Raw genomic sequence first — 20,031 nt, 5'->3', positions numbered from 1 at the left:
ACATTCTGGTAGCTGAATGACTACCTCAGCGCTTCCTCTTTGTTTTATAAACTGTATCCTGACACACTAGCAATCAAGAGCTTGAGCAATCAAGAGCTTGAAGAGCGAAGCTTTGAAGAGCAAAATTCTGAATGAGAATTTGGCTGTTGGCCAGCTTTGTACAGAAGTAGGCAATTCTCACTGCCTAAAAGCATGCTTAAAGATCTTCAAGTGCAGTCATACAAGGAAACAACTCCCACAGAGAGAACTGACAACTATTGTCCTGCTCAGATCTCAACCACAGTTCTTCCTCAGGAAAACGCATAAATCACAAAAGCAGATTGTTCTCCATAGTGTGCCAAGCATTTTTCTAGGGTTCTCCTACACTCCTCCTGTATTTATTGAATGTAAATGATTTTCTCATTGAAGCTGTGCATGAACTTATACTTTCTTAACTAGGATGTATTCCAACCCAATCACTGAGATTTCAGCAAAAACAGTCAATAGATGTAATATCCCAATCTCTTAATCAGGGTTTAGAAAGGGGGGGGGGGGGGAGGGGGGGGGGGGGCATGGAAAGCTGTGGTAAAAAGTGGGAAGGTAGAAGGACGGTGAGAGGGAAAAGACTGCATGATAAGGGCAAGGCCTGAAGCGCAGCAAGACAACAGTTTTGAAACCTTTGTTGAATCCTACAGCGCTGCACGTTAAAAGCATGCTGATACTTATAGCAACAAATATGGCAGCATGTTCATACAGTTACGTCACATGAGACAGATTAATTAGATTACATTTGCTCGCAAATAATTTAGGTATTCTTAGAATTATAGTGAATGGACTCTATGGCACTCACTTTTGGCTCTCTTCCCCTCTCGAGCGGCCCACAGGTTGAGCAGTGTTGAGCTCTGCTCTAAGAGGGAGTTGGGATTCTCCACACGGATCTTATTTATTTCATCTACATTAAACTGCAGTTCACGTCCCAACTCTGCACAGGAATTAGATATGATACATTATGCCCTGGCATGAATTAATATGTGGCTCATTTCAGATTAAATCATAATGTAATAAGTATAAGCGCCAAATTTGTGCCACTCAATAAAAGGTCTACTGTTCTAATAAATTGACAAGTCAATAATCAATCGAATATGAATTGGATAAACTGGTGGATACACAAATACATAAAGCAAAAATAAATGATTTAACAATCAAATTATGAATCAGTAATTAGTGTCAAAATAAAAACAAGTGGACAAAGCTAACATGTTGAAAGCACTGCACATTAATTTTCTTTTTTCTTCATAGATTTACGCTGTAGTGCTGTATTTATGCTCTAGTGTTAAACCAGAGACAATTTTCTTAATAAATATGCAAGTGTTTAAATTTGCATATGTAAATTATGTGTAGACAGCGGTTGTATTGACAAAGACCGCAGGCAATGGAATTGCAGTGAAATAAGAAAAATGTGCATTTATTTGCATATATGATATGAAAGTATATGACATGATTTGACATGCCTGCTTTAAATTCTCACGTCGTTGCCACATTTTGTATTTTTGTGTGTAATTTTTTAGTTAATAATGACATTGAATTCAGCAAATATTAAAATAATCAATTCATCTGCTTCAATACAATGTTTAAAATCAATAATTGTTTTATAACTGCATGTTCTGTCTGTTTTAAATGTTAACAATTTATCTGCTTATAGAATAGATTTCCTAATTTTTCAATTGATTATTGATTTGTCAATTAATTCCTCAACTGATTATTTCGTTGCATGAATGGGCCCCCATATGTAGCCTCTAGCATGGATAAAGTTTAGCTTGTGCAAAATGATTTTTTGTAAAGCCAGAAAATTAGGCCAAAGGAAGTCAATATTTATTCTCATCTGCACACGCTAGACAATGTGAAATGTTCTTGAGCTTTGGTAAATTTGGACCTTAAAGTAAATGACTTGTCAAAACATTTTGTATTCTGTATGTATGTAGCACAGAAATAACATTCAGATATGCCTTGACAAGACATGACCAGTAAAGCATTATGCTTGTTAAGCGAAGAAGAAGAAGAAGAAGTGCATCCAAACCCACACACTCACCAGCCCAGCTCAGGCCTAGCTGTTCAGCTATTAAAGCCATCTTTAACTCCGTCCTTTCCATGGCGCTCAGTGATGCTGCAGAAACCAGACCATCATTGGCTCAAGAGTTCAGCAATCTGATGCTGCAGCTCACATCTTATTCAAAGCAGGGTCAGGCAAAGGTTGTATGAGATCTGGGGGCTTAACATGCAGGAGATGTCAGTGTGGCAGCAATCTTACCCATGGCTGGTTCATTTAGAGCACTGTATCTTTCCCGCAGAGCCAAAGGAGTCAGAGTTCTCCTTCGCTCGTCACTTCCTATAATCTGTTATAAAGGAATAAACACACAGCGTTAGATTTAACAATATGAACATCTGTTTGTGTAGGAGATGTGAGAACAGTGATTATCAACATTTGCCCTGTTACCTTAATGCATGGCGGCATGGTAACGTTGAGGTTGCACAACACATGCTGACTGTCTTCGTATTTGGTTGATTTGCGCAAGAAAGACAAGAAGCCAGAGTGATCTTTACTGCTGTCCCTCACCTAGGGAAAAGGGAAAGAGGTGGAAATACCAATAACTAGTGATAGGCAATGATTAATCACAATTATATATGTGTTTGTACTGTGTATATTTATTATGTATAGATAAAGTCACACACATACAGTATATATTTTTGAAAAAATTTCCATATTTTTCTTAAATATATACATGCATGTGTATGTGTGTGTGTGTGTGTGTGTGTATATATATATATATATATATATATATATATATATATATAAAATGTATTGTGATTAATCGCTGCCCAGCACTGCCAATAACATGTGATGATACAGGCAATAATTTGTTCAAGAATATTAAATGATCGGGGGAAAAAAAACAATGTTTCATGTTTTTCCCATAGGCATGAGGTCATTTTTATTTCCCTTTTAGTCAAGCATGGCTTCCTGTTGTCATTCATATTTTGTGTTAGATTTAGTTTTTTATTTTAATTTTGTATGTAAATATTCACATATTTTTTGCATATGTAAAACAATAGCATATTTTATAATATATTAAAATGAAAATTCAGATTAGCTGAAGGCAGTAGAAAAAGTATCCACAAATTTCACAGATAAATTCTTTCAATAAAGGAATAGTTTATCTGAAAATTCTATCATTATTCCCTCCCCTGTCATGTCCCTTTTATGAGTTTGTTTCTTCATTGTCCAAGTTCTATTTCTGTGGATGTGCAGTGAATGGGTGCCGTCAGAATGAGCGTCCAAACGGCTGATAAAAATATGCACCACTCACAAGAGTCCAAAACAGCTCTAAACAAATATCAGTGGATTTTAATGTGAGAGACAACAGGAGATGGACTTCTTCACTGGAGGAAGCATTTTTATGGATTATGGACTCAATGGTTTGAGGTTAAAAACATCGTAATGATGGATTATTGTGATGTTTTCATCAGCTGTTTGGAGTCTCATTCTGACGGCACCCATTCACTGCAGAGGATCCATTGGTGAGCAAGTGATGGAATTTCTCCAAATCTGCTCTGATGAAGAAACAAACTCATTCATGCTTTGAATTTTACTTTTAAGGCAACATACTTTAACCAATGGAATAATTGCATCATAACAAATAAAAATCTGAATCTACATTTTATGACCTAGTTCACTATGGGTGTAAGAATCTCATTTGGAAAAAAATAAAATGAAAATGTATTGTAAATGAGTGTGATGACTTTACCTTGACAGACACAGGCAGTCTGTTGTCTCTGAAGGCTTGGAAGCTGAAACAGCGGGGCTGCTGAGCCGCCTTCCTTATGGGAACCAAGTTTCCTGAACACTCCAAATACAGCGGCATTCCCTCCATGACCTACGCAACGCACGAGAGCCAGCAGATTTAGGCTTACAGCAGATGAAGCTTACATTAAACATGTATCAATCACATTTGATTGTATCTAGCAAAGTCAGCATGAAACATCAATAACATCACATTTACTTCTGTAATGTCAGAATAAAAACTCTTAGTTTAAATTTGATTGGTGTTGTTTTAGGTTTACCTGTAAATGATATTTTATTGTAGAAATAATGTCAGTTGCTGAAAACACATAGGCAAAGACACAATACGTGCATTATGCATATAGGGGAGACCGGGGGCAATTGTAATTTACATTTTCCTTCAAAACTCACAGACTACTTGAAATATACCAGCCATATTTTGATATATGAAATATCTATAGGTGCACTAATTAATAATACAATTCATATAGTTTCACTAATAAGGACAAGACTATAATATTAAATTAAGTGCAATACGTCAAAGTATTACGATTGTCCCCTTAATGGGCAATTGTCATATTAACCTACTGTATCTCAAATAAAAGCCTACAACAAAATAATCACTTTACTGCTGTAGTATCTAATAATGTTACTTGATTTTTTTCAAATTGTTGCTTGTGCATATGCTTTTTAAGAGCACAATTATTATTTTAAATGTGCAAAATATATATTTTCTCAAATACATTAATCAGCTGATGAGTCAAGAACAATCTTTAACCAAACTTTAATGAAATGGTACAAGATAGACATATTAACACATATTAACTCGGTAACACTTTACAATAAGGTTCATTAGTTAACATTAGTTAACCACATTAGTTAACATGAACTAATAATGAACTGCACTTATACAGCATTTATTAATCTTTGTTAATGTTAATTTCAACAGTTACTAATACATTATTAAAGTTTTGTTAACATTAGTTAATGCAGTGTGAACTAACATGAACAAACAATGAACAACTGTATTTCTGTTAACTAATGTTAATAAAGATTAGTAAATACAGTAACAAATGTATTACTCATGGTTAGTTCATGTTTAACTAATGAACCTTATTGTAAAGTGTTACCATTAACTCAATGAGATCATGTTAAAATTATGTCTTTAAAAAGATTAAAAAGCAACACATTGTTTAATGTGTAACATGAATCATTTTTAAATGTGGTTTTACATTTACATTTAAATAGATTCATTTTCAAACAGTAAAGAATGTCAACACAGAAAAACAGGGTGCTTGCAATGATGCAACCATGATAAAACCTTGCATGCTAGCTTGCCACACTTATATTAGTATAGGTTGTTCATGTTAATTTGCTTTATCAATAAAGATGAAATCTATGTAAGTTTTAAATTCAGAACAATTCTCTAAAAAGTTCGTTTTAAACCTCAAAATCAGTATTTTGTTTAAAAGTTCTGCTGAGGTGAAATGATCATGCTTCTTTTTGACAGACAGAGAGAGAATCCTACTGAGCATGTGCAGATCAAGTGTCATCACTCTAGCTCGTTTCTGATTGGAGGAATTGAGTGTGTTACAATTGCCACCGGTCTCCCCTGTCTATATGTGTCCCTGGACCCCAAAACCAGTCATAAGTGTCATTTTTTTTAAAATTGAGATTTACACATCAACTGAAAGCCGAATAAATAAGCTTTCCATTGATGTAAATAAATAAATAGTTGAATAAATAAGCTTTCCATTGTCCCAACTTCTAACTACTGGAGTGCCTCAGGGCTCAGTTCTTGTTCCACTTCTCTTCTCTGTCTACATGGCATCACTAGGTTCTGTCATTCAAAAACATGGCTTTTTATATCACTGCTATGCTGATGACAATCAACTCTACCTCTCATTCCATCCTGATGATCCCACGATAGCTGCTCGCATCTCAGCTTGTCTAACAGACATTTCTTGCTGGAAGAAGGACCCTCACCTTCAACTAAACCTTGCCAAGACAGAACTGCTTGTGGTTCCATCAAACCCATCGTTTCATCACAATTTTACCATCCAGTTAGGCACATCAACCAGAACTCCTTCAAAAACAGCCAGAAACCTTCTGTTGTGATTGATGATCAGCTGACTTTTTCAGACCACATTGCTAAAACTGTCCGGTCCTGCAGATTTGCTTTATTCAACATCACGAAATGCTTCACAACTCCTTGTTCAATCCAGGGACTGGACTATTGCAATGCTCTTTAGGCAGGTCTTCCAGCCAGTTCTATCAAACCTTTACAATTGATCCAGAATGCAGCTGCCGAATAGAACGGACATCACACCTCTCTTCATCAATTTGCATTGGCTACCAATAGCTGCTCGCATAAAATTCAAGGCATTAATGTTTGCCTACAAAACCACCACTGGCTCTGCACCCCTTTACCTAAATTCATTACTTCAGACTTATGCGCCATCTAGAAGCTTATATTCTGCAAGTGTATTGTGGCATCCCAAAGAGGCACAAAATCACTTTCACAGACTTTTTATTCCAACCCGATTCAATCAGAGTTCTTCAAGAATCGGCTAAAAACATATCTCTTCCGTCTTTATTTTACTCTCTAACTCTAACACTCTCTATTCTATTTCTATTCTTAAAAAAAAAAACATTCTTTATTCTTTTTGTGTTCTTTTTATCTTTTTTATACAATTAGCAAAAAAAGAAAAAGAAAAAACACTAGCTTGCTCTAATATTTTTCTATTCTATCAGTTTTCTTTTTATTTACTATATAATAAAAACCCTGCTATTTATACTGCATTAAGCTAATCTGAGACTTGTCATAGCACTTACATAGCATTGCTCTTTTGTTGATTTTGATTGCCTCCATTGTCCTTATTTGCAAGTAGCTTTGGATAAAAGCATCTGCTAAATGTCTAAATGTAAATGTATGGTTTTTGTTAGGATAGGAGATACTTGGCCAAGATACAACATTTAAAAATCTGGAATCTGAGGGTGTGAAAAAAAAAAAAACTACACTGTAAAAAGTTTTCACCAGTTTTAAATTAAGTCATTTAAATTCACAAGTTATATCAACTAATTTTTGTTGTAATAAGTTAAATGATGTAGTTTTAAGCTGATTTAACTTAAAAACGTAAGGCAGCTGCTGAACTTAGGTTTTTAAGTTGAATCTGGTATGATATGATATAACTTTATTGTCAGACGAATCTGAAATTTTTGGTGAAAACCTTTTACAGTGTAAATATTTAGAAAATCTTTTGAGAATTGAGAAAAGCTTTTAAAGTTGTCCAAATGAGGTTCTTAGCAAAGCATATTACTAATCGAAACGTTTTGGTATATTTGTGATACGAAATTTCAATATATCTTCATGGAACATGATCTTTACTAATGCTAATGATTTTTGGCATAAAAGAAAACCCATACAATGAATTTTCGGCTATTCCTATAAATATACCCGTGCTACTTATAACTGGTTTTGTTGCCCAGAGTCACATATGAAGTATGTAACACACTATCATATGACCTCAATGTCTCTGCTGCGAGCCACTTCAGTAAAGTTCTCGTGCTGCTCCAGGGTTTTGTCCATTTTGTCATCAGTCATGCAATAACAGCGAAGTCGACCCTCTCGCGCTTCATTCATCTTTGCAAAAACTACAAACTTGGCCATGTACGGCACGGCTGACAGCTCGCGGTACAGGAGGTTGGCAAAGGACACTGCCTCTGCCGTACGGGGACAGTCTGCCAGCCAGAAACTGTGAGATAGCAAAACAGATTTTTAATACGACCAAGGTCGAATAATAACATATTGCTATAAAAACGAAACACAATGACATCTTCTGAAATAACTTAACCTATGATGTAGAGGTTATGGTACATACCGAGCAGAAACATTGGTGGTGAAACTGGCACAGTCATTGGCATAGAGAAGTTTGGTGGTGCCAGTTATATCTTCCCACTGGGCAGGAGCCGTGCCACCTATGAGGTGTAGATAAAAATTAAAAACTGAAATAAACTTTTAAAGGAGCTTACAAATGAATCTTGCTCGGGAGCCCTATTTGATAATTCTGGGTAGTTTGGTTTTAAAATGATGATAAATTAATTTTTTTAACCTTAAAAACCTAGTGCATCATTGTTTGTTGAAAAATGTAATTTCTGTGTCACTAGCAGCAACACATTTTTTTTTCTGGTGTATTGTTTTTATGGTGTATTATAAGGGTATTATTGCTGTACTATTATTACATTAAAATACTTACCTATTTGTGGTTATAACTTTTAATAGTATGATGCATTATAGCACCAGATGACTTAACAACGTAACATAACAACGTAACATGCTTCATCTAGTGCATTATAAATACAGGCTTCCAATTCTAACTCTATGATATTCTAGTTTTTGTTCAAGCTGTTTTTTTAAATGTAAATAAAATAATTAACATTAAAAATAATATATAAAAAAAACACTCTACATTACCATTTCCTATACATATATTTGAATTATTTTTTACATTTTCATGTTTTATTAAGCTAAGTATATAAAATGATATGCCAATTTAGCTTATATTTTTATATTTTATATTTTTTTAGTTTTCATTTAACCATTTTTATTCATTCTTGTTTGTTCATATTTAGCTGTAATTTATTTTAGTTTTAGTAATTTTAGTACTTGTACAGTCAGTTTCGTAGTTTTTATGTATTTTTTATTTCAATAAACAAAACTTTTAATTTTATTATTATAAATTTTATTTGAGAATAAATTGTATTTTTTTTTCATTTTTGCCATTTTTATTCATTCTTGTTTTTTCATATTCATTTTTAGCTTGCATTTATTTTTATTTTAGTTTTACTCATTTTAGTACTTGTACTAAAAACATTTTATTTCAGTCAGTTTCAAAGTTTTTATATTTATTTTTTATTTCAATAAACAAAAACTAATTTTTAATAGTTTCATTTAAGAATAGGAGTATTTTTATATTTTAAAATTTTCGTTTTTGACATTTTTATTCGTTCTTGTTTTTTTATATTCATATTTAGCTTTAATTAATTTTTTTAATTTTTTTAGTTTTAGCAATTTTAGTACTTGTTGTAAAATATTTTATTTCAGTCAGTTTCATCGTTTTTTTATATTTACTTTATTTCAATGAACAAAAACTGATTTTTTATAGTTTTATTTAAGAATTAAGGAGTATTTTTAGATTTTTTAGTTTCATTTTTAAAATTTCGTTCTTGTTTTTTATATTCATATTTAGCTTTAATTTATTTTTATTTTAGTTTTAGTAATTTTAGTACTTGTACTAAAACATCTTATTTCAGTCAGTTTCATATTTTTTTTATATTTACTTTTTTATTTCAATAAACAAAAACTAATTTTTAATAGTTTTATTTAAATATAACAAAACTGATTTATAATTGCATGAACCTGAAAGAAGGAAATATTTCAGATTTTCTAAAAGGATAAGACAATAAACCTAAAATAAATTAGCACAAAATTGCTTAAAAGGATGTTTAGGTGTTTTGAGTATTTTTTTAAGTATTTTTTTCAATGCAAAAATGTTTGGCTGATTTTTACCGATGACGCTGCAGAGCAGGCGGAGGCTGGTGGTGTCGCCCTCGCCGGCGTCCCGCGGACTCTCCCTCCAGGAGGGAGGCAGTGGAATCCTCAGGCCGATGGGACGGTGAAACTTGCGCCGACGAGGCTCGACTGTCACCACAGGGCTGAACGTGGCTTGGTTCCCCAGAAGCTTGGCCACCAGCTCATCGGGGACTGGCTGGGCCTGAGTGCCAAGGATTGAGGAGGAGAAAAGACAGTAACAGAAGGGTACAACATAAAGTAAAAGATAGGGGTGGGGAAGAGCAAAAGTGAAAGAGAAGAACATGGAATGAGACTCAGAAAAAATAGATATGGCAGTGTCAGCAATGGTATATTCATGTATGAACGGAAGATTTATGAGAGAAATCAGGAAAAAAGAATAGACAGAAAATATCCTAACATATTTCCATTTTCTAATTATTGCACAATGTAATTCAAGACACCAAATTTAGCTTGTCAAACAGACTTATTTATTAATGGAAAAAGAGTTACAAACATTACTGAACCAAAAGCTGGTGCAAAATTAATTTGCTTGCAGTAGAAACTAAAAGACACAGACATGACAAAATGACCCTGTATAGTTGTAAAGCTTTTGAAGATCTTTGAGTGTAATTCATTATAATCACTTGTTTACAGCCAATTACAATTTGAGTCAGGAGTGCTATGTTAATTTGACTACATTAAATTCAAAGTATTCAAATCCTTGGCCAGTTCTCACGTTTTTATGAATTATAAATAACATGTACATATTTGTTAGACACTGTTGAATCGGGAAAGGAGGAATTAAACAACATTAAACTGAAAGTCTTTCTCAGAGCTTGTTATATAGAGTGTCATGGTCCAGAGTTTAACATTTTGTTAGGAATCAGCGGTCAGTGTCAGAGAATCCTGCTGCAAATCTTCCAAGAATAATGAGAAACATCTCATGAGAATTTGAAAGATACTTCTGAGTGTTACTGTGACAAAATATACAAACTGTTAAGATCAATTTCATTTTATGCCATCCATGACTTTCTGACATCCAGAAATGGAAAAAATTGGTAAATGAATCATTTATAATTCAGCACGATGAGAACTGATCAAGTTTATCAAAACATTTAGATGATTAGACTATTAGGTTACTTTTCACAAAAAAAAAAAAGAAAGAAAAAGCAAAAATAAGGCAACACAAGAATGTAACAACTGATATAAATGATTAAACAAATGGTAGGTTAAAACAAGTAAAATACAGCTTTGGTATGAGCTGAATGTTACACTTGCAGGGCAAAAGAAACAAACAAAAAAAAAAAAAAAGTCCTGCACAGTCATTTCATTCTAAGTTCTAGGTTTTGATATTTAAAATATAAAACTGCATTTAAATTTTAAAAAATAAAGTTTTTAGAATTTCAAAAGGTAGTACAGTAACTCAGTAAGATCTTATGATGAAAGTTTGCTTTTATAAGGTGCTTCAGATAGTTGTAATAGTACAGAAAATGTTCATCATCCAATTAAAACTCAGTTTTATTGAGCTTCAACTTGCTTTCATGTCTTTTATCCTCAACTTCCGTCAAATTCCGTCAATCAAAACCTGCCATTACCTTCATACATTCAAACCAAACTTTCAATCATTTTCAAATTGTTTTAGCACTTTTTACCGTGCTGCAAACGTATATTCATCTGTATAAATAGCTTATGTTTTATCTAAGAAGAAAGTATAAAGATACCACACCGTGCCGTATTTTACCATACTTCATCATTCATTTTTACCATCATCGAGACCTAAGCAACTTACAAAATTACATTCATTCACATGCCAAAGGAACCTTAAATGTGCTGAGCCCATAACGCATTTTGAAAGATGAAAGATGAGATGTTTCCTCATGTTTGATGTCTCATGACCAAACAGGAAAACAACAACAAAAAAACTAAAAGCTGTCAGATACATTATGGTAGTACACAGGAGATAAGCTTCCTCCATTTTCCATCACATCTTCCTCATCATCATCCTCCCATCTCACCTGCAGTCCGAGACGGACACGCTTGGTGACGGCAGTCTCAGGAAAATTGGCCTGGACCAAAGGCACCAGCTTACTGGTGAGATAACCCCCTTCTGGGCCAATCAGATCATTCTCCTGCTGGATGCGGGACACCACCGCGAAGTAGAGCGGGAAGTCGGTCGAGATGATCCGCCTGATCCTCTTCTTCACAAGTTCCTCCTGACTCTCAAGGTCTAAAGTGCGCAGTCAACAGAGAAAAGACAATAAATGAACAACTCTCCAAATGAATGAACACTGTACATTTATGCAAACATGGCAAAGACTGTTAAAAGAATAGTTCAGAAAAAATCTAAATTTGCTGAAAATATACTTATCCTCAGGCCACTTAAAATGTAGATGAGTTGCTCACCAGTGGATCCTCTGCAGTGAATGGGTGCCGTCAGAATGAGAGTCATAATGAATTTGTTTCTTGTAAACACGCTTTTCTTTTCACAAGACATTCATTGATGGGCTGGACTCCATCTGGATTTTTATCAGCTGTTTGGACTCTCATTCTGACGGCACCCATTCACTCCAGAGGATCCATTGGTGAGTAAGTGATGGAATGACACATTTCTCTAAATCGGATGAAGAAACAAACTCATCTACATCTGGGATGGCCTGAAATTGACAACATTTTTAGCACAGTTTCATTTTTGGGTGAACTATTGCTTTAAGATCATGTCTGAGAGATCAAAAGAAAACAAATAAGTTATATTTTACATATAGAAATTGAAGCCCCTAGTAATTTTTAGCCTCCACCAAATTCTTTTAATATAAATAATAATTATTTGTAATCCCAATTGATTAGCATTTTATTATTTTGAGTCATTAGAACTCAAAATTAGAATTATACCACTTTTAAGATTTTTTAATTTACCCAGGCATGATGATTCACATTACTGTAGTTTGTTTTTACACTAAAAAGACTCCTTTTTTTCTCTCTCTTTTTGGAGTGCAACATGACCTTTAACAGCAAATGTTACTGTTTATACAGCAGTTCTATCTGGTCCTCAAATCTGATTGGCTTATAGGAGTGTGATATTTGAGAGATATCAGAACTTTTGTAATCATGTCACTTCGCTTGCGTTACTTCTTACAGCGAGTGTCATGGCGGACACCCAAATCCACTGTAATTTCATAAATAATGCTGTTTTTGTGTCACAAAATGTAGTTTTAAGAGGTTTTTAGGAGAGAATGCACTTGTTTATAGTTCAAATATGCAGTTTACTAATAAATATAACGTCTATTTGAAAATTTGCGTTTTCATTATAGCTCTGGATCGTGGCCATTCTGCACTCATAAATCCGCACGAGAGCGCCTCACCTCGGCCAGATCTTCTGGAATTTACTGCTGTCTCTGTAGTGGTTACGCATGAAATATAATTCGTTTTGGGTTGATCTAATGGTAGTCTTTGGTCTACTTAATTTATTATTTGTTCCAGAAAAGATAGTTTTGGCAAATTTATGTCAATTCAGTGCTATATATCAGAGCGCTGCCTTTGTACTTTTGACTGAATTGCCTAGCAACTTTTATGATGGCTGTTGTTGTTGTTTATTAAATATTGCTATTCAATAAATACCATTTTATATAAATAATAGTATTTAATAATACTGTTCAGTATTGAGAAACAGTGTGCGTGTTTGTGATGATTTTAGTTACATTGTTCTGCCATTAGATGGCGACATAAGAGATGTTACAACAAAGATAACGCTTTCCTCAGCAGATATTCAATCTAATGTTTATCGTGAATAAGAGACCAATCTGAAGAATGATTGCTGTTTTAAATGCAGGTAATCACACTCGCCCAGTCCATCTGTTTCTCAGAATACTCTACATAATACAGTGAGCTTTTAAAACAGTAGTACATAAGCCTTCAATGAAGCAACTCAATGTTCCTTTGTTATTAGTTTCTGGACTGACATTTTTGAATTAGTAATGGAGGCTTGGGCTCAGCTATTAAACTGTCAACTTTAGATTTAATTTCATAGCAGAAGGAAGTAGTTCTGTTATTTTATGCATTTATACATTCGTGCCGTCGAACTGTTGTATAAACACAATATCACACTCGTAGACATGAGATAGGACTGTATTCCATGCTGAAAAAAAAACAGTTAAAACCAGCCTAGGCTGGTTGGCTGGTCTAAGCTGGTTTAAGCTGGAAGTAGCTGGTTTTAGCTGGTCTCCCAGGCTGGGAAAGTGTCCAAAACCCCTCTAAAACCAGCCTACTGACCAGCTTTTTACAGCAGGGTTGTGCCTTGTGCCCATGGTCTACTCATGTGACATTGCTCATATATATTGTAAATAGTCAGTAAAGCAAGAATTAGCACAAACCTTCATCCATGCCATTGAGGATGGTCTCTAGAACCTCGTCACCATAACGATTACGATGCTCCTTCCAGACTGATCCATTCTCACTCCTCAAGACCACAAGTTCCCGATCTCCCCGACCGAGTGCCGCAAAATGGGGAATCTCCACAATCACAGGCCTTCAGGAGCATTAGGAGTTTTGTTAATCTGCGATTCTGGTTTGTCAAAAACTTGTTTTCTACCAAAACTAGTTTCCTCACCCTAAGAACTGCATGCTAGCTGGCCCAAGAGAGATAATGCGGCTGGCAAGACCTTCACCCTCCACCAGAGGAGGTGGCGTGGCAAGTTTCTGCGGCTTCACCAGGCGGCAGGTGATACGCGTTGGAGCGGCACATGTGCGAGGAGGAATGATGACACGCAGGCCGTTATGTCTACTGCCTCTCATCGAGCCGCCACGAGCATCCACCATGAAACTCACCAGGAACCTGCAGAACCATAAGCACAATGAGAACGCACAATTCATGCATGATATTTCAATTTCATGCCAGAATGTGCACAAATATTTTAGGCAGAGGGAGGAACCTAACCCGGTGTGGATGGGGCTCGCTACCGGACTGACATTGTCTGATGTCTCTGTGGCCGGGCTGCTGGGGATCAGCGAATCCTCATCATACTCCTTTGGCAATGGAAGTGGGGTGTGCTGCTGTATATGTGTAAATACAAATATTATACATATACATATACATATATACATATACATATATATATATATATATATATATATATATATATATATATATATATATATATATATATATATATATATATATATATATATATTAGGGCTGGGACACGCATCCAAAATAAAAGTTTATGTTAACATACTAAATGTGTGTTTACTGTGTATATTTATTATGTATATATAAATACACACACATACATGTAAAGCCTTTAAAAAATACTTTTAAGTGTGGATAGTTATATTTGTATTTAATTTAGATTATATATAGAATTATAAATATTTTATTTATTTTAATTTAATTTTTATTTTCAGTTTTCTTTAATATACATGTTTGTGTGTGTATTTATACATACATTATATATACACACAGTACACACACATACAGTATGCAATCATAAACTTTTATTTTGGATGCGATTAATCGCGATTAATCGTGTCCCAGCCCTAATATATATATATATAGTTGCAATCAAAATTATTCAACCTCCTTGACCTGCAAGACATTTTGCTGCAGAGAACATCATTTTGTGAAAACAATTTACCAAAGCATCAGTACACTATTAGAGAAAGTTTATTAATACAAATTTAAGTGAATATGAGAAAGTAAGTTGATGAATAATGAAAAAAAAAAAAAAGATTGGCTCTAAACGTTCATGTTCAAAATTATTCAGCCCACAAAATTAAAATTTGGTGCAGAATTTTTATTCTTTAAAACCACCAATAAACGCTGCTTGGAAGTGCTCTGTCAGCTCTCTACTGCAATTTTGGCCTATTCCTCACCTGAAAAAGCTTTCAGTTCACTGATAATCTTTGGTTTTCACTTTCCCACTGCTTTCCTCAAATTCAACAACATATTTTCAATGAGAAATAAATTTGGAGACTGAACAGGCCACTCAAGAACATTCTATGACTGATTCCTGAACCAAACCCAAGTAGATTTGGATGTATACTTTAGGATGATTGTCCTGCAGGAAAGTCCATTGATCATCAGCTTCAGTCTTTGCACCAAAGGCATCACAATTCTTGCCAAAGTGGCATGATACTTCAAAGAATCAATGATATCCTTCAAACGGTCATGATTTCCACTTCCTGATACAGTAAAACAACACCATAACATGACTGGTCCACCTCAGTGTTTCACTATTGAGATGGTGTTCTTCTGCTTATAAATTTTGCCTTTTTTGCATCAGACATAGGTCCAAAAAGTTCCAGTTTGATCACATCACTCCACAGGTCTATCCAAATTAATTTTAGCATGTTCAAGATGGCCTTTTTGTTATTCTTGGTCAAGACTGGTATTCGGCAAGATGCCTCAACATGAAGGCCATACTTGTTTAGTGTTTTATTCTCTTATTCTCTGCATTGAAATATTTTTCCTCCTTTAATTGGGTCATCTTGCAAGTCTTTGGCTGTACGTTGCAGGTTTTTCTCAGTTTTTCTGATCAAACATTTTATGATATTATGCTTTTTTGTTCAACACCCTCAAAGGTTTTCTGGTACGACACATTATAAACTAAAAATTAAGGCTGCCAGCTGTGTCTCTGGGAACTTTTAAAGTGCAACCAAAAAAAAAAAAAATAAAAATTCAGTTTTAAGTGTCACATGGTCCTTTAGAAAGCATTCTAATATGTTGATTTGCTGTTCAAGAAATATTTACGATCATCAATGTTGAAATGTTTGTGGAAATCATGATGTACTTTATTTTTTTCCAGGATTCTTCTTTGAATAGAAAGTTGAAAAGAACAGCATTTGTTTAAAATAGAAATCTTCTGTGATATAAATCTCCTTACTGTCACACCCCCGGACTTTCTTGTTGGTTTTTTCCATTTTCCCCCCGCAGTTCTGAGTGTTTTTGGTTTCTCCCTTATTGTCTGCACCTGTGTTTGTAATTAGTCTGTCTATTTAAGGTGTGTGTTTTCCCAGTACTCTTGTCGGTCTTTAATGTTATATGGATGTTTTCCCCTGGTGTTCCTGTGTCTGCCTGTATTCCGTTGGATTTATTAAATATACGTCTTTTATTTACGTCGTTGTTCGTGTGTTCCTGCCTGCATCGTGACACTTACTGTCACATTTGATCAATTTAATGCATCCTTGCTGAATAAAAGTAAAAAAAGAAAAAACGTAGTCACACCAAACTTTTAAAATTTTAAGATTTAAGTACATAGTACGTGATATGCGTAAAAAACAAAACAAAACAAAAAAGCAATAAAACAAACATGCTTACCTGGTCCATTTCATGTTCCTTTAGCACAGTTTCAGGAGACACACATGGGATCCTTGGAAGAGCAGGGGAATGATTCCTAAGAAATACAAATGTTAGAAATAAGTCTGACACACAGGAATCTGTAAATGACAGTTCTCCGGTCCCATCAAAACTCATCTCAGTGGCCTTTCCTCAATTTGGGCTCTGATCTGTTCTACGCAAACTAGTTTGAAATATTTTAGGTAATTTCTTTCTGACCAATATTCTTCTCTACTTTATACAAATGTCTTCTTGTTAAATCTGATAGATCTTCAATATCATCACTGCAACTCTCCCTCGTACTCTAGAACATTCTTGGGGGAAAGGAAATCCTCATCATGGTCCTTTATGTCCTCCATCCTCAAATACCTGGCACCATCGTTTCCCAGTAGCTCCTCGCCTGCCGCAACGAGGGATGAAAAGAGAAAGAAAGAGAAGACGACTTAGTACAAGGGTGTTGAACATGCTGTCAACAGGAAATGATTGCTGAGTGAATATTGACTGGACAATATGGAGCTGCTGAGTGAGTGTAATATGTGATGACAGTAGCACCATGATGGTACTAACAAGTACTATGTAAACACCAAAGTACAATGGTATAACCATCACTGTACAATGGTACTGCCACAGTACTTTTTTTAAAAAAGGGGGAGTAATGCAGAAATGTAATGCGGTGAGATAACTTTCAGTAATCATCGTCACAATTACTTTTGTGCTATTACTTTCATTTAAAACCTTAACTTATTGAACACTAAAGTGACGATTTTTTTCAGCTTGTTGAAAAACCTGTAAAATAATTGTGAGCAAGTTTCTATTAAAAATACAGAACTGAAAGGACAATTTGGTAACCTTCTGCTTGTCCATCTGCTAAAAGTTGTTTGACGTGATTACTGTTCGAATGTCTTTTGTTACTATGAAAAAAAGTAATTAGTAGGTATTGACCAGTGTTGTGCAAGTTACTTCCAAAACGTAATACATTATATATTACTAGTTACTGTCTTTTAATAGTAATTAGTTATATTACAATATTACTGTCACTAAATTGTAATGCGTTACACTACTTTTAAGTTACTGTTGAGTTACTTTCATCAAAATATCCACAGATTATAAAATGCCAAAAAAAAGTTTATAGCTGCTCATAATACATTAAGTTTAGGATAGCTAGCATAAAATTATAAAAACATATTTAGGTAGGCCTACCGGTATGTCTATTAATGTTACGTTGTAGTTTAGGTTAAACACAGATAAGCACAAAACTCATTAATACTTTCAGAAATAACACCGGTAAATAAAGTGAAGTGTTATAATGTACAATCATTAAACACAATGAATAGCCTATAGGCTATTTTAAATGGTTTTCAGAACAAAACAAGAATGAAGAATACAAGTTGCTAAACAAGCCAAAACGAATGAGGGTAAAAGCGAAACTAAAAACAAACGGTGTTGTTCTCGTGCAGCCTACCTCTCTCATTCTGCATCAATCCAATTAAATGTGTCCATATTCGTGATGTATTTGAATGCTAAACTATTATGTAAACCAGGATTTGTACTTAACGCGCTTATAAAACATCCTCCTCACATGAGCAAATATGTGTTTGGCTCGAGCTCAGGCTGACGGCACGGATACTATGCAGTACGCACTATTTCATTTGACCAGTGACTGTATTTTATTCTTATAATTAACAGACTGCAACTTTTGCAACGCTGTGTGTGCGTGAGGCGCCGGGGCAATCGAATAGCGGAATAACTCCGTCATTTTTGGTCATACAGATCATTTATAACTGCAGTGTGTTTACTTTTATTTCTGTCATCTTGGTTTCCTTTCCGTGAACTTTCGTAGAGCGCCACTCCACACAAAAGTGAACCAAACTCAGCAGCATATGTCACTCAGTCTTTTCGTTTTGAAAATCAGATATATTTCGCGTATTCATCCATTTTATATGCGGACTATGATTTAATAAAAACAGATTTAGTCATTTTTAGCTTAATTTTTGTTGCTTATGCGCTCGTCCGTCATTTTTTCTCTTCTCCGACTCCGCAGCTCTCATCATTAGTTTAGTGTTACTGGCACCAGTCTAGATGTTTCTAGGAGTTACTCGTGCTGTTTCTCCATAACGGGAGTGCGTCCATCTCATAAATGTAGAATCCGTCTCTGCAGTCATCTCAACCATCGAATTCCAGCAACAGGAAGACAAAATATTTTACTTGTGGACTTTTTTTAATTCACAAATTAATGTTGAGTTAAAATATGTTGATGTAACTTGCGTTACTGAGATTGTAACGAGTAATATTATTACCCAAATTGTATTAGTAATGCGTTATATTACCGCGTTACAGCAAAAAGTAATAAACTACTGTAACATATTACTTTTGTAATGCGTTACTCCCAACACTGGTATTGACTAATTACTTTTTGCAATAACTCCCCCAACATTGATTGCAAGTGAGTGAGAATAAATAAAAGGGAAAGACTTGTGATGAACATACTGCAACAAAACATATCAAAGCAAATTAATGAGAAACCTTTTGTGTGTGAGAGTGTTTTATATCATATTTAATGAACTGCAATTCAGAGGCATGCTTGACCTTCAAAACACAATGCCTCCACTGATATCACGCTGCTAAATGCATTGTCATACCTAAACTGTACTCGTTTTCATCAAATAAAATGAGATTAATCTTAATCATGTCCATTAAGGTCTTTATAAATCATCCCCTTGGGACGTTGTCTTGCAAACAAAGACAATATAACTAGTGGAGCAGAAACAGCTCAAAAACAATAAGGTCAAGCAGGCTTCAATCGTACTTTAAGAGTCTTTCATATTGTACCTGTATGCAGTATGTTTGTGTGCCTAGTCTATATAAACATATGGTAAATGCATTGCATATAGCAAATGTATATACTCAGGATATATATACTGAATGATGAAACTTAAATTTTGCATTGGATTTGCACAAGGCAGCCATGTGATGCACATCCTTGTGAGAGTCTGGATGCATGTGAAGCATTTTCAAGACATTATGCAAACACACCTTTAAACTTTGTAATTACACCAGGAGCTGAAATACAGTGCTGTTCATAATATAAAGCCTGATTTCATATAACTTCTTCTAGCAACTTTATAAATAAATAAGTTACTGGACAATAAACACATTTTTGCATTTTACATGTATACCACAGTGCATTATAGCTATAAATAAATCTGTGCTGCTCCAGAAGAAAAAATGAACAAGGAGATGTAGCAGGTTAGTGGGAGAGTTAAGTGCTTTGGAACAGTTAGATACCTTCAGGAATAAAAGCAGGCTTATCAACAT

The 20,031-nt window shown here is 34.6% G+C and overlaps 1 protein-coding gene across 1 annotated transcript in view; it reads right to left on the bottom strand.

Moving 5' to 3' along the window:
* The window catches only part of ank1a (ankyrin 1, erythrocytic a), an 84,644-nt gene that overhangs the window by 38,296 nt on the left and 26,317 nt on the right, over window positions 1-20,031 (bottom strand). The window contains exons 24-37 of the mRNA XM_073839607.1: window positions 17,020-17,116; window positions 16,699-16,774; window positions 14,320-14,435; window positions 13,993-14,217; window positions 13,757-13,911; window positions 11,405-11,616; window positions 9,387-9,591; window positions 7,699-7,795; window positions 7,344-7,572; window positions 3,783-3,911; window positions 2,474-2,593; window positions 2,288-2,372; window positions 2,069-2,143; window positions 830-961 (exon numbers count right to left, since the gene is read on the bottom strand). Of these exons, the coding sequence (XP_073695708.1) occupies window positions 830-961; window positions 2,069-2,143; window positions 2,288-2,372; window positions 2,474-2,593; window positions 3,783-3,911; window positions 7,344-7,572; window positions 7,699-7,795; window positions 9,387-9,591; window positions 11,405-11,616; window positions 13,757-13,911; window positions 13,993-14,217; window positions 14,320-14,435; window positions 16,699-16,774; window positions 17,020-17,116 (1,953 nt within the window). The remainder of the gene's footprint in view (window positions 1-829; window positions 962-2,068; window positions 2,144-2,287; window positions 2,373-2,473; window positions 2,594-3,782; window positions 3,912-7,343; window positions 7,573-7,698; window positions 7,796-9,386; window positions 9,592-11,404; window positions 11,617-13,756; window positions 13,912-13,992; window positions 14,218-14,319; window positions 14,436-16,698; window positions 16,775-17,019; window positions 17,117-20,031) is intronic.

This window comes from Garra rufa, chromosome 5 (assembly GCF_049309525.1).
Source record: "Garra rufa chromosome 5, GarRuf1.0, whole genome shotgun sequence".
Lineage (NCBI taxonomy): Eukaryota > Metazoa > Chordata > Actinopteri > Cypriniformes > Cyprinidae > Garra > Garra rufa.
This window is presented reverse-complemented; position numbering and strand designations above follow the sequence as displayed.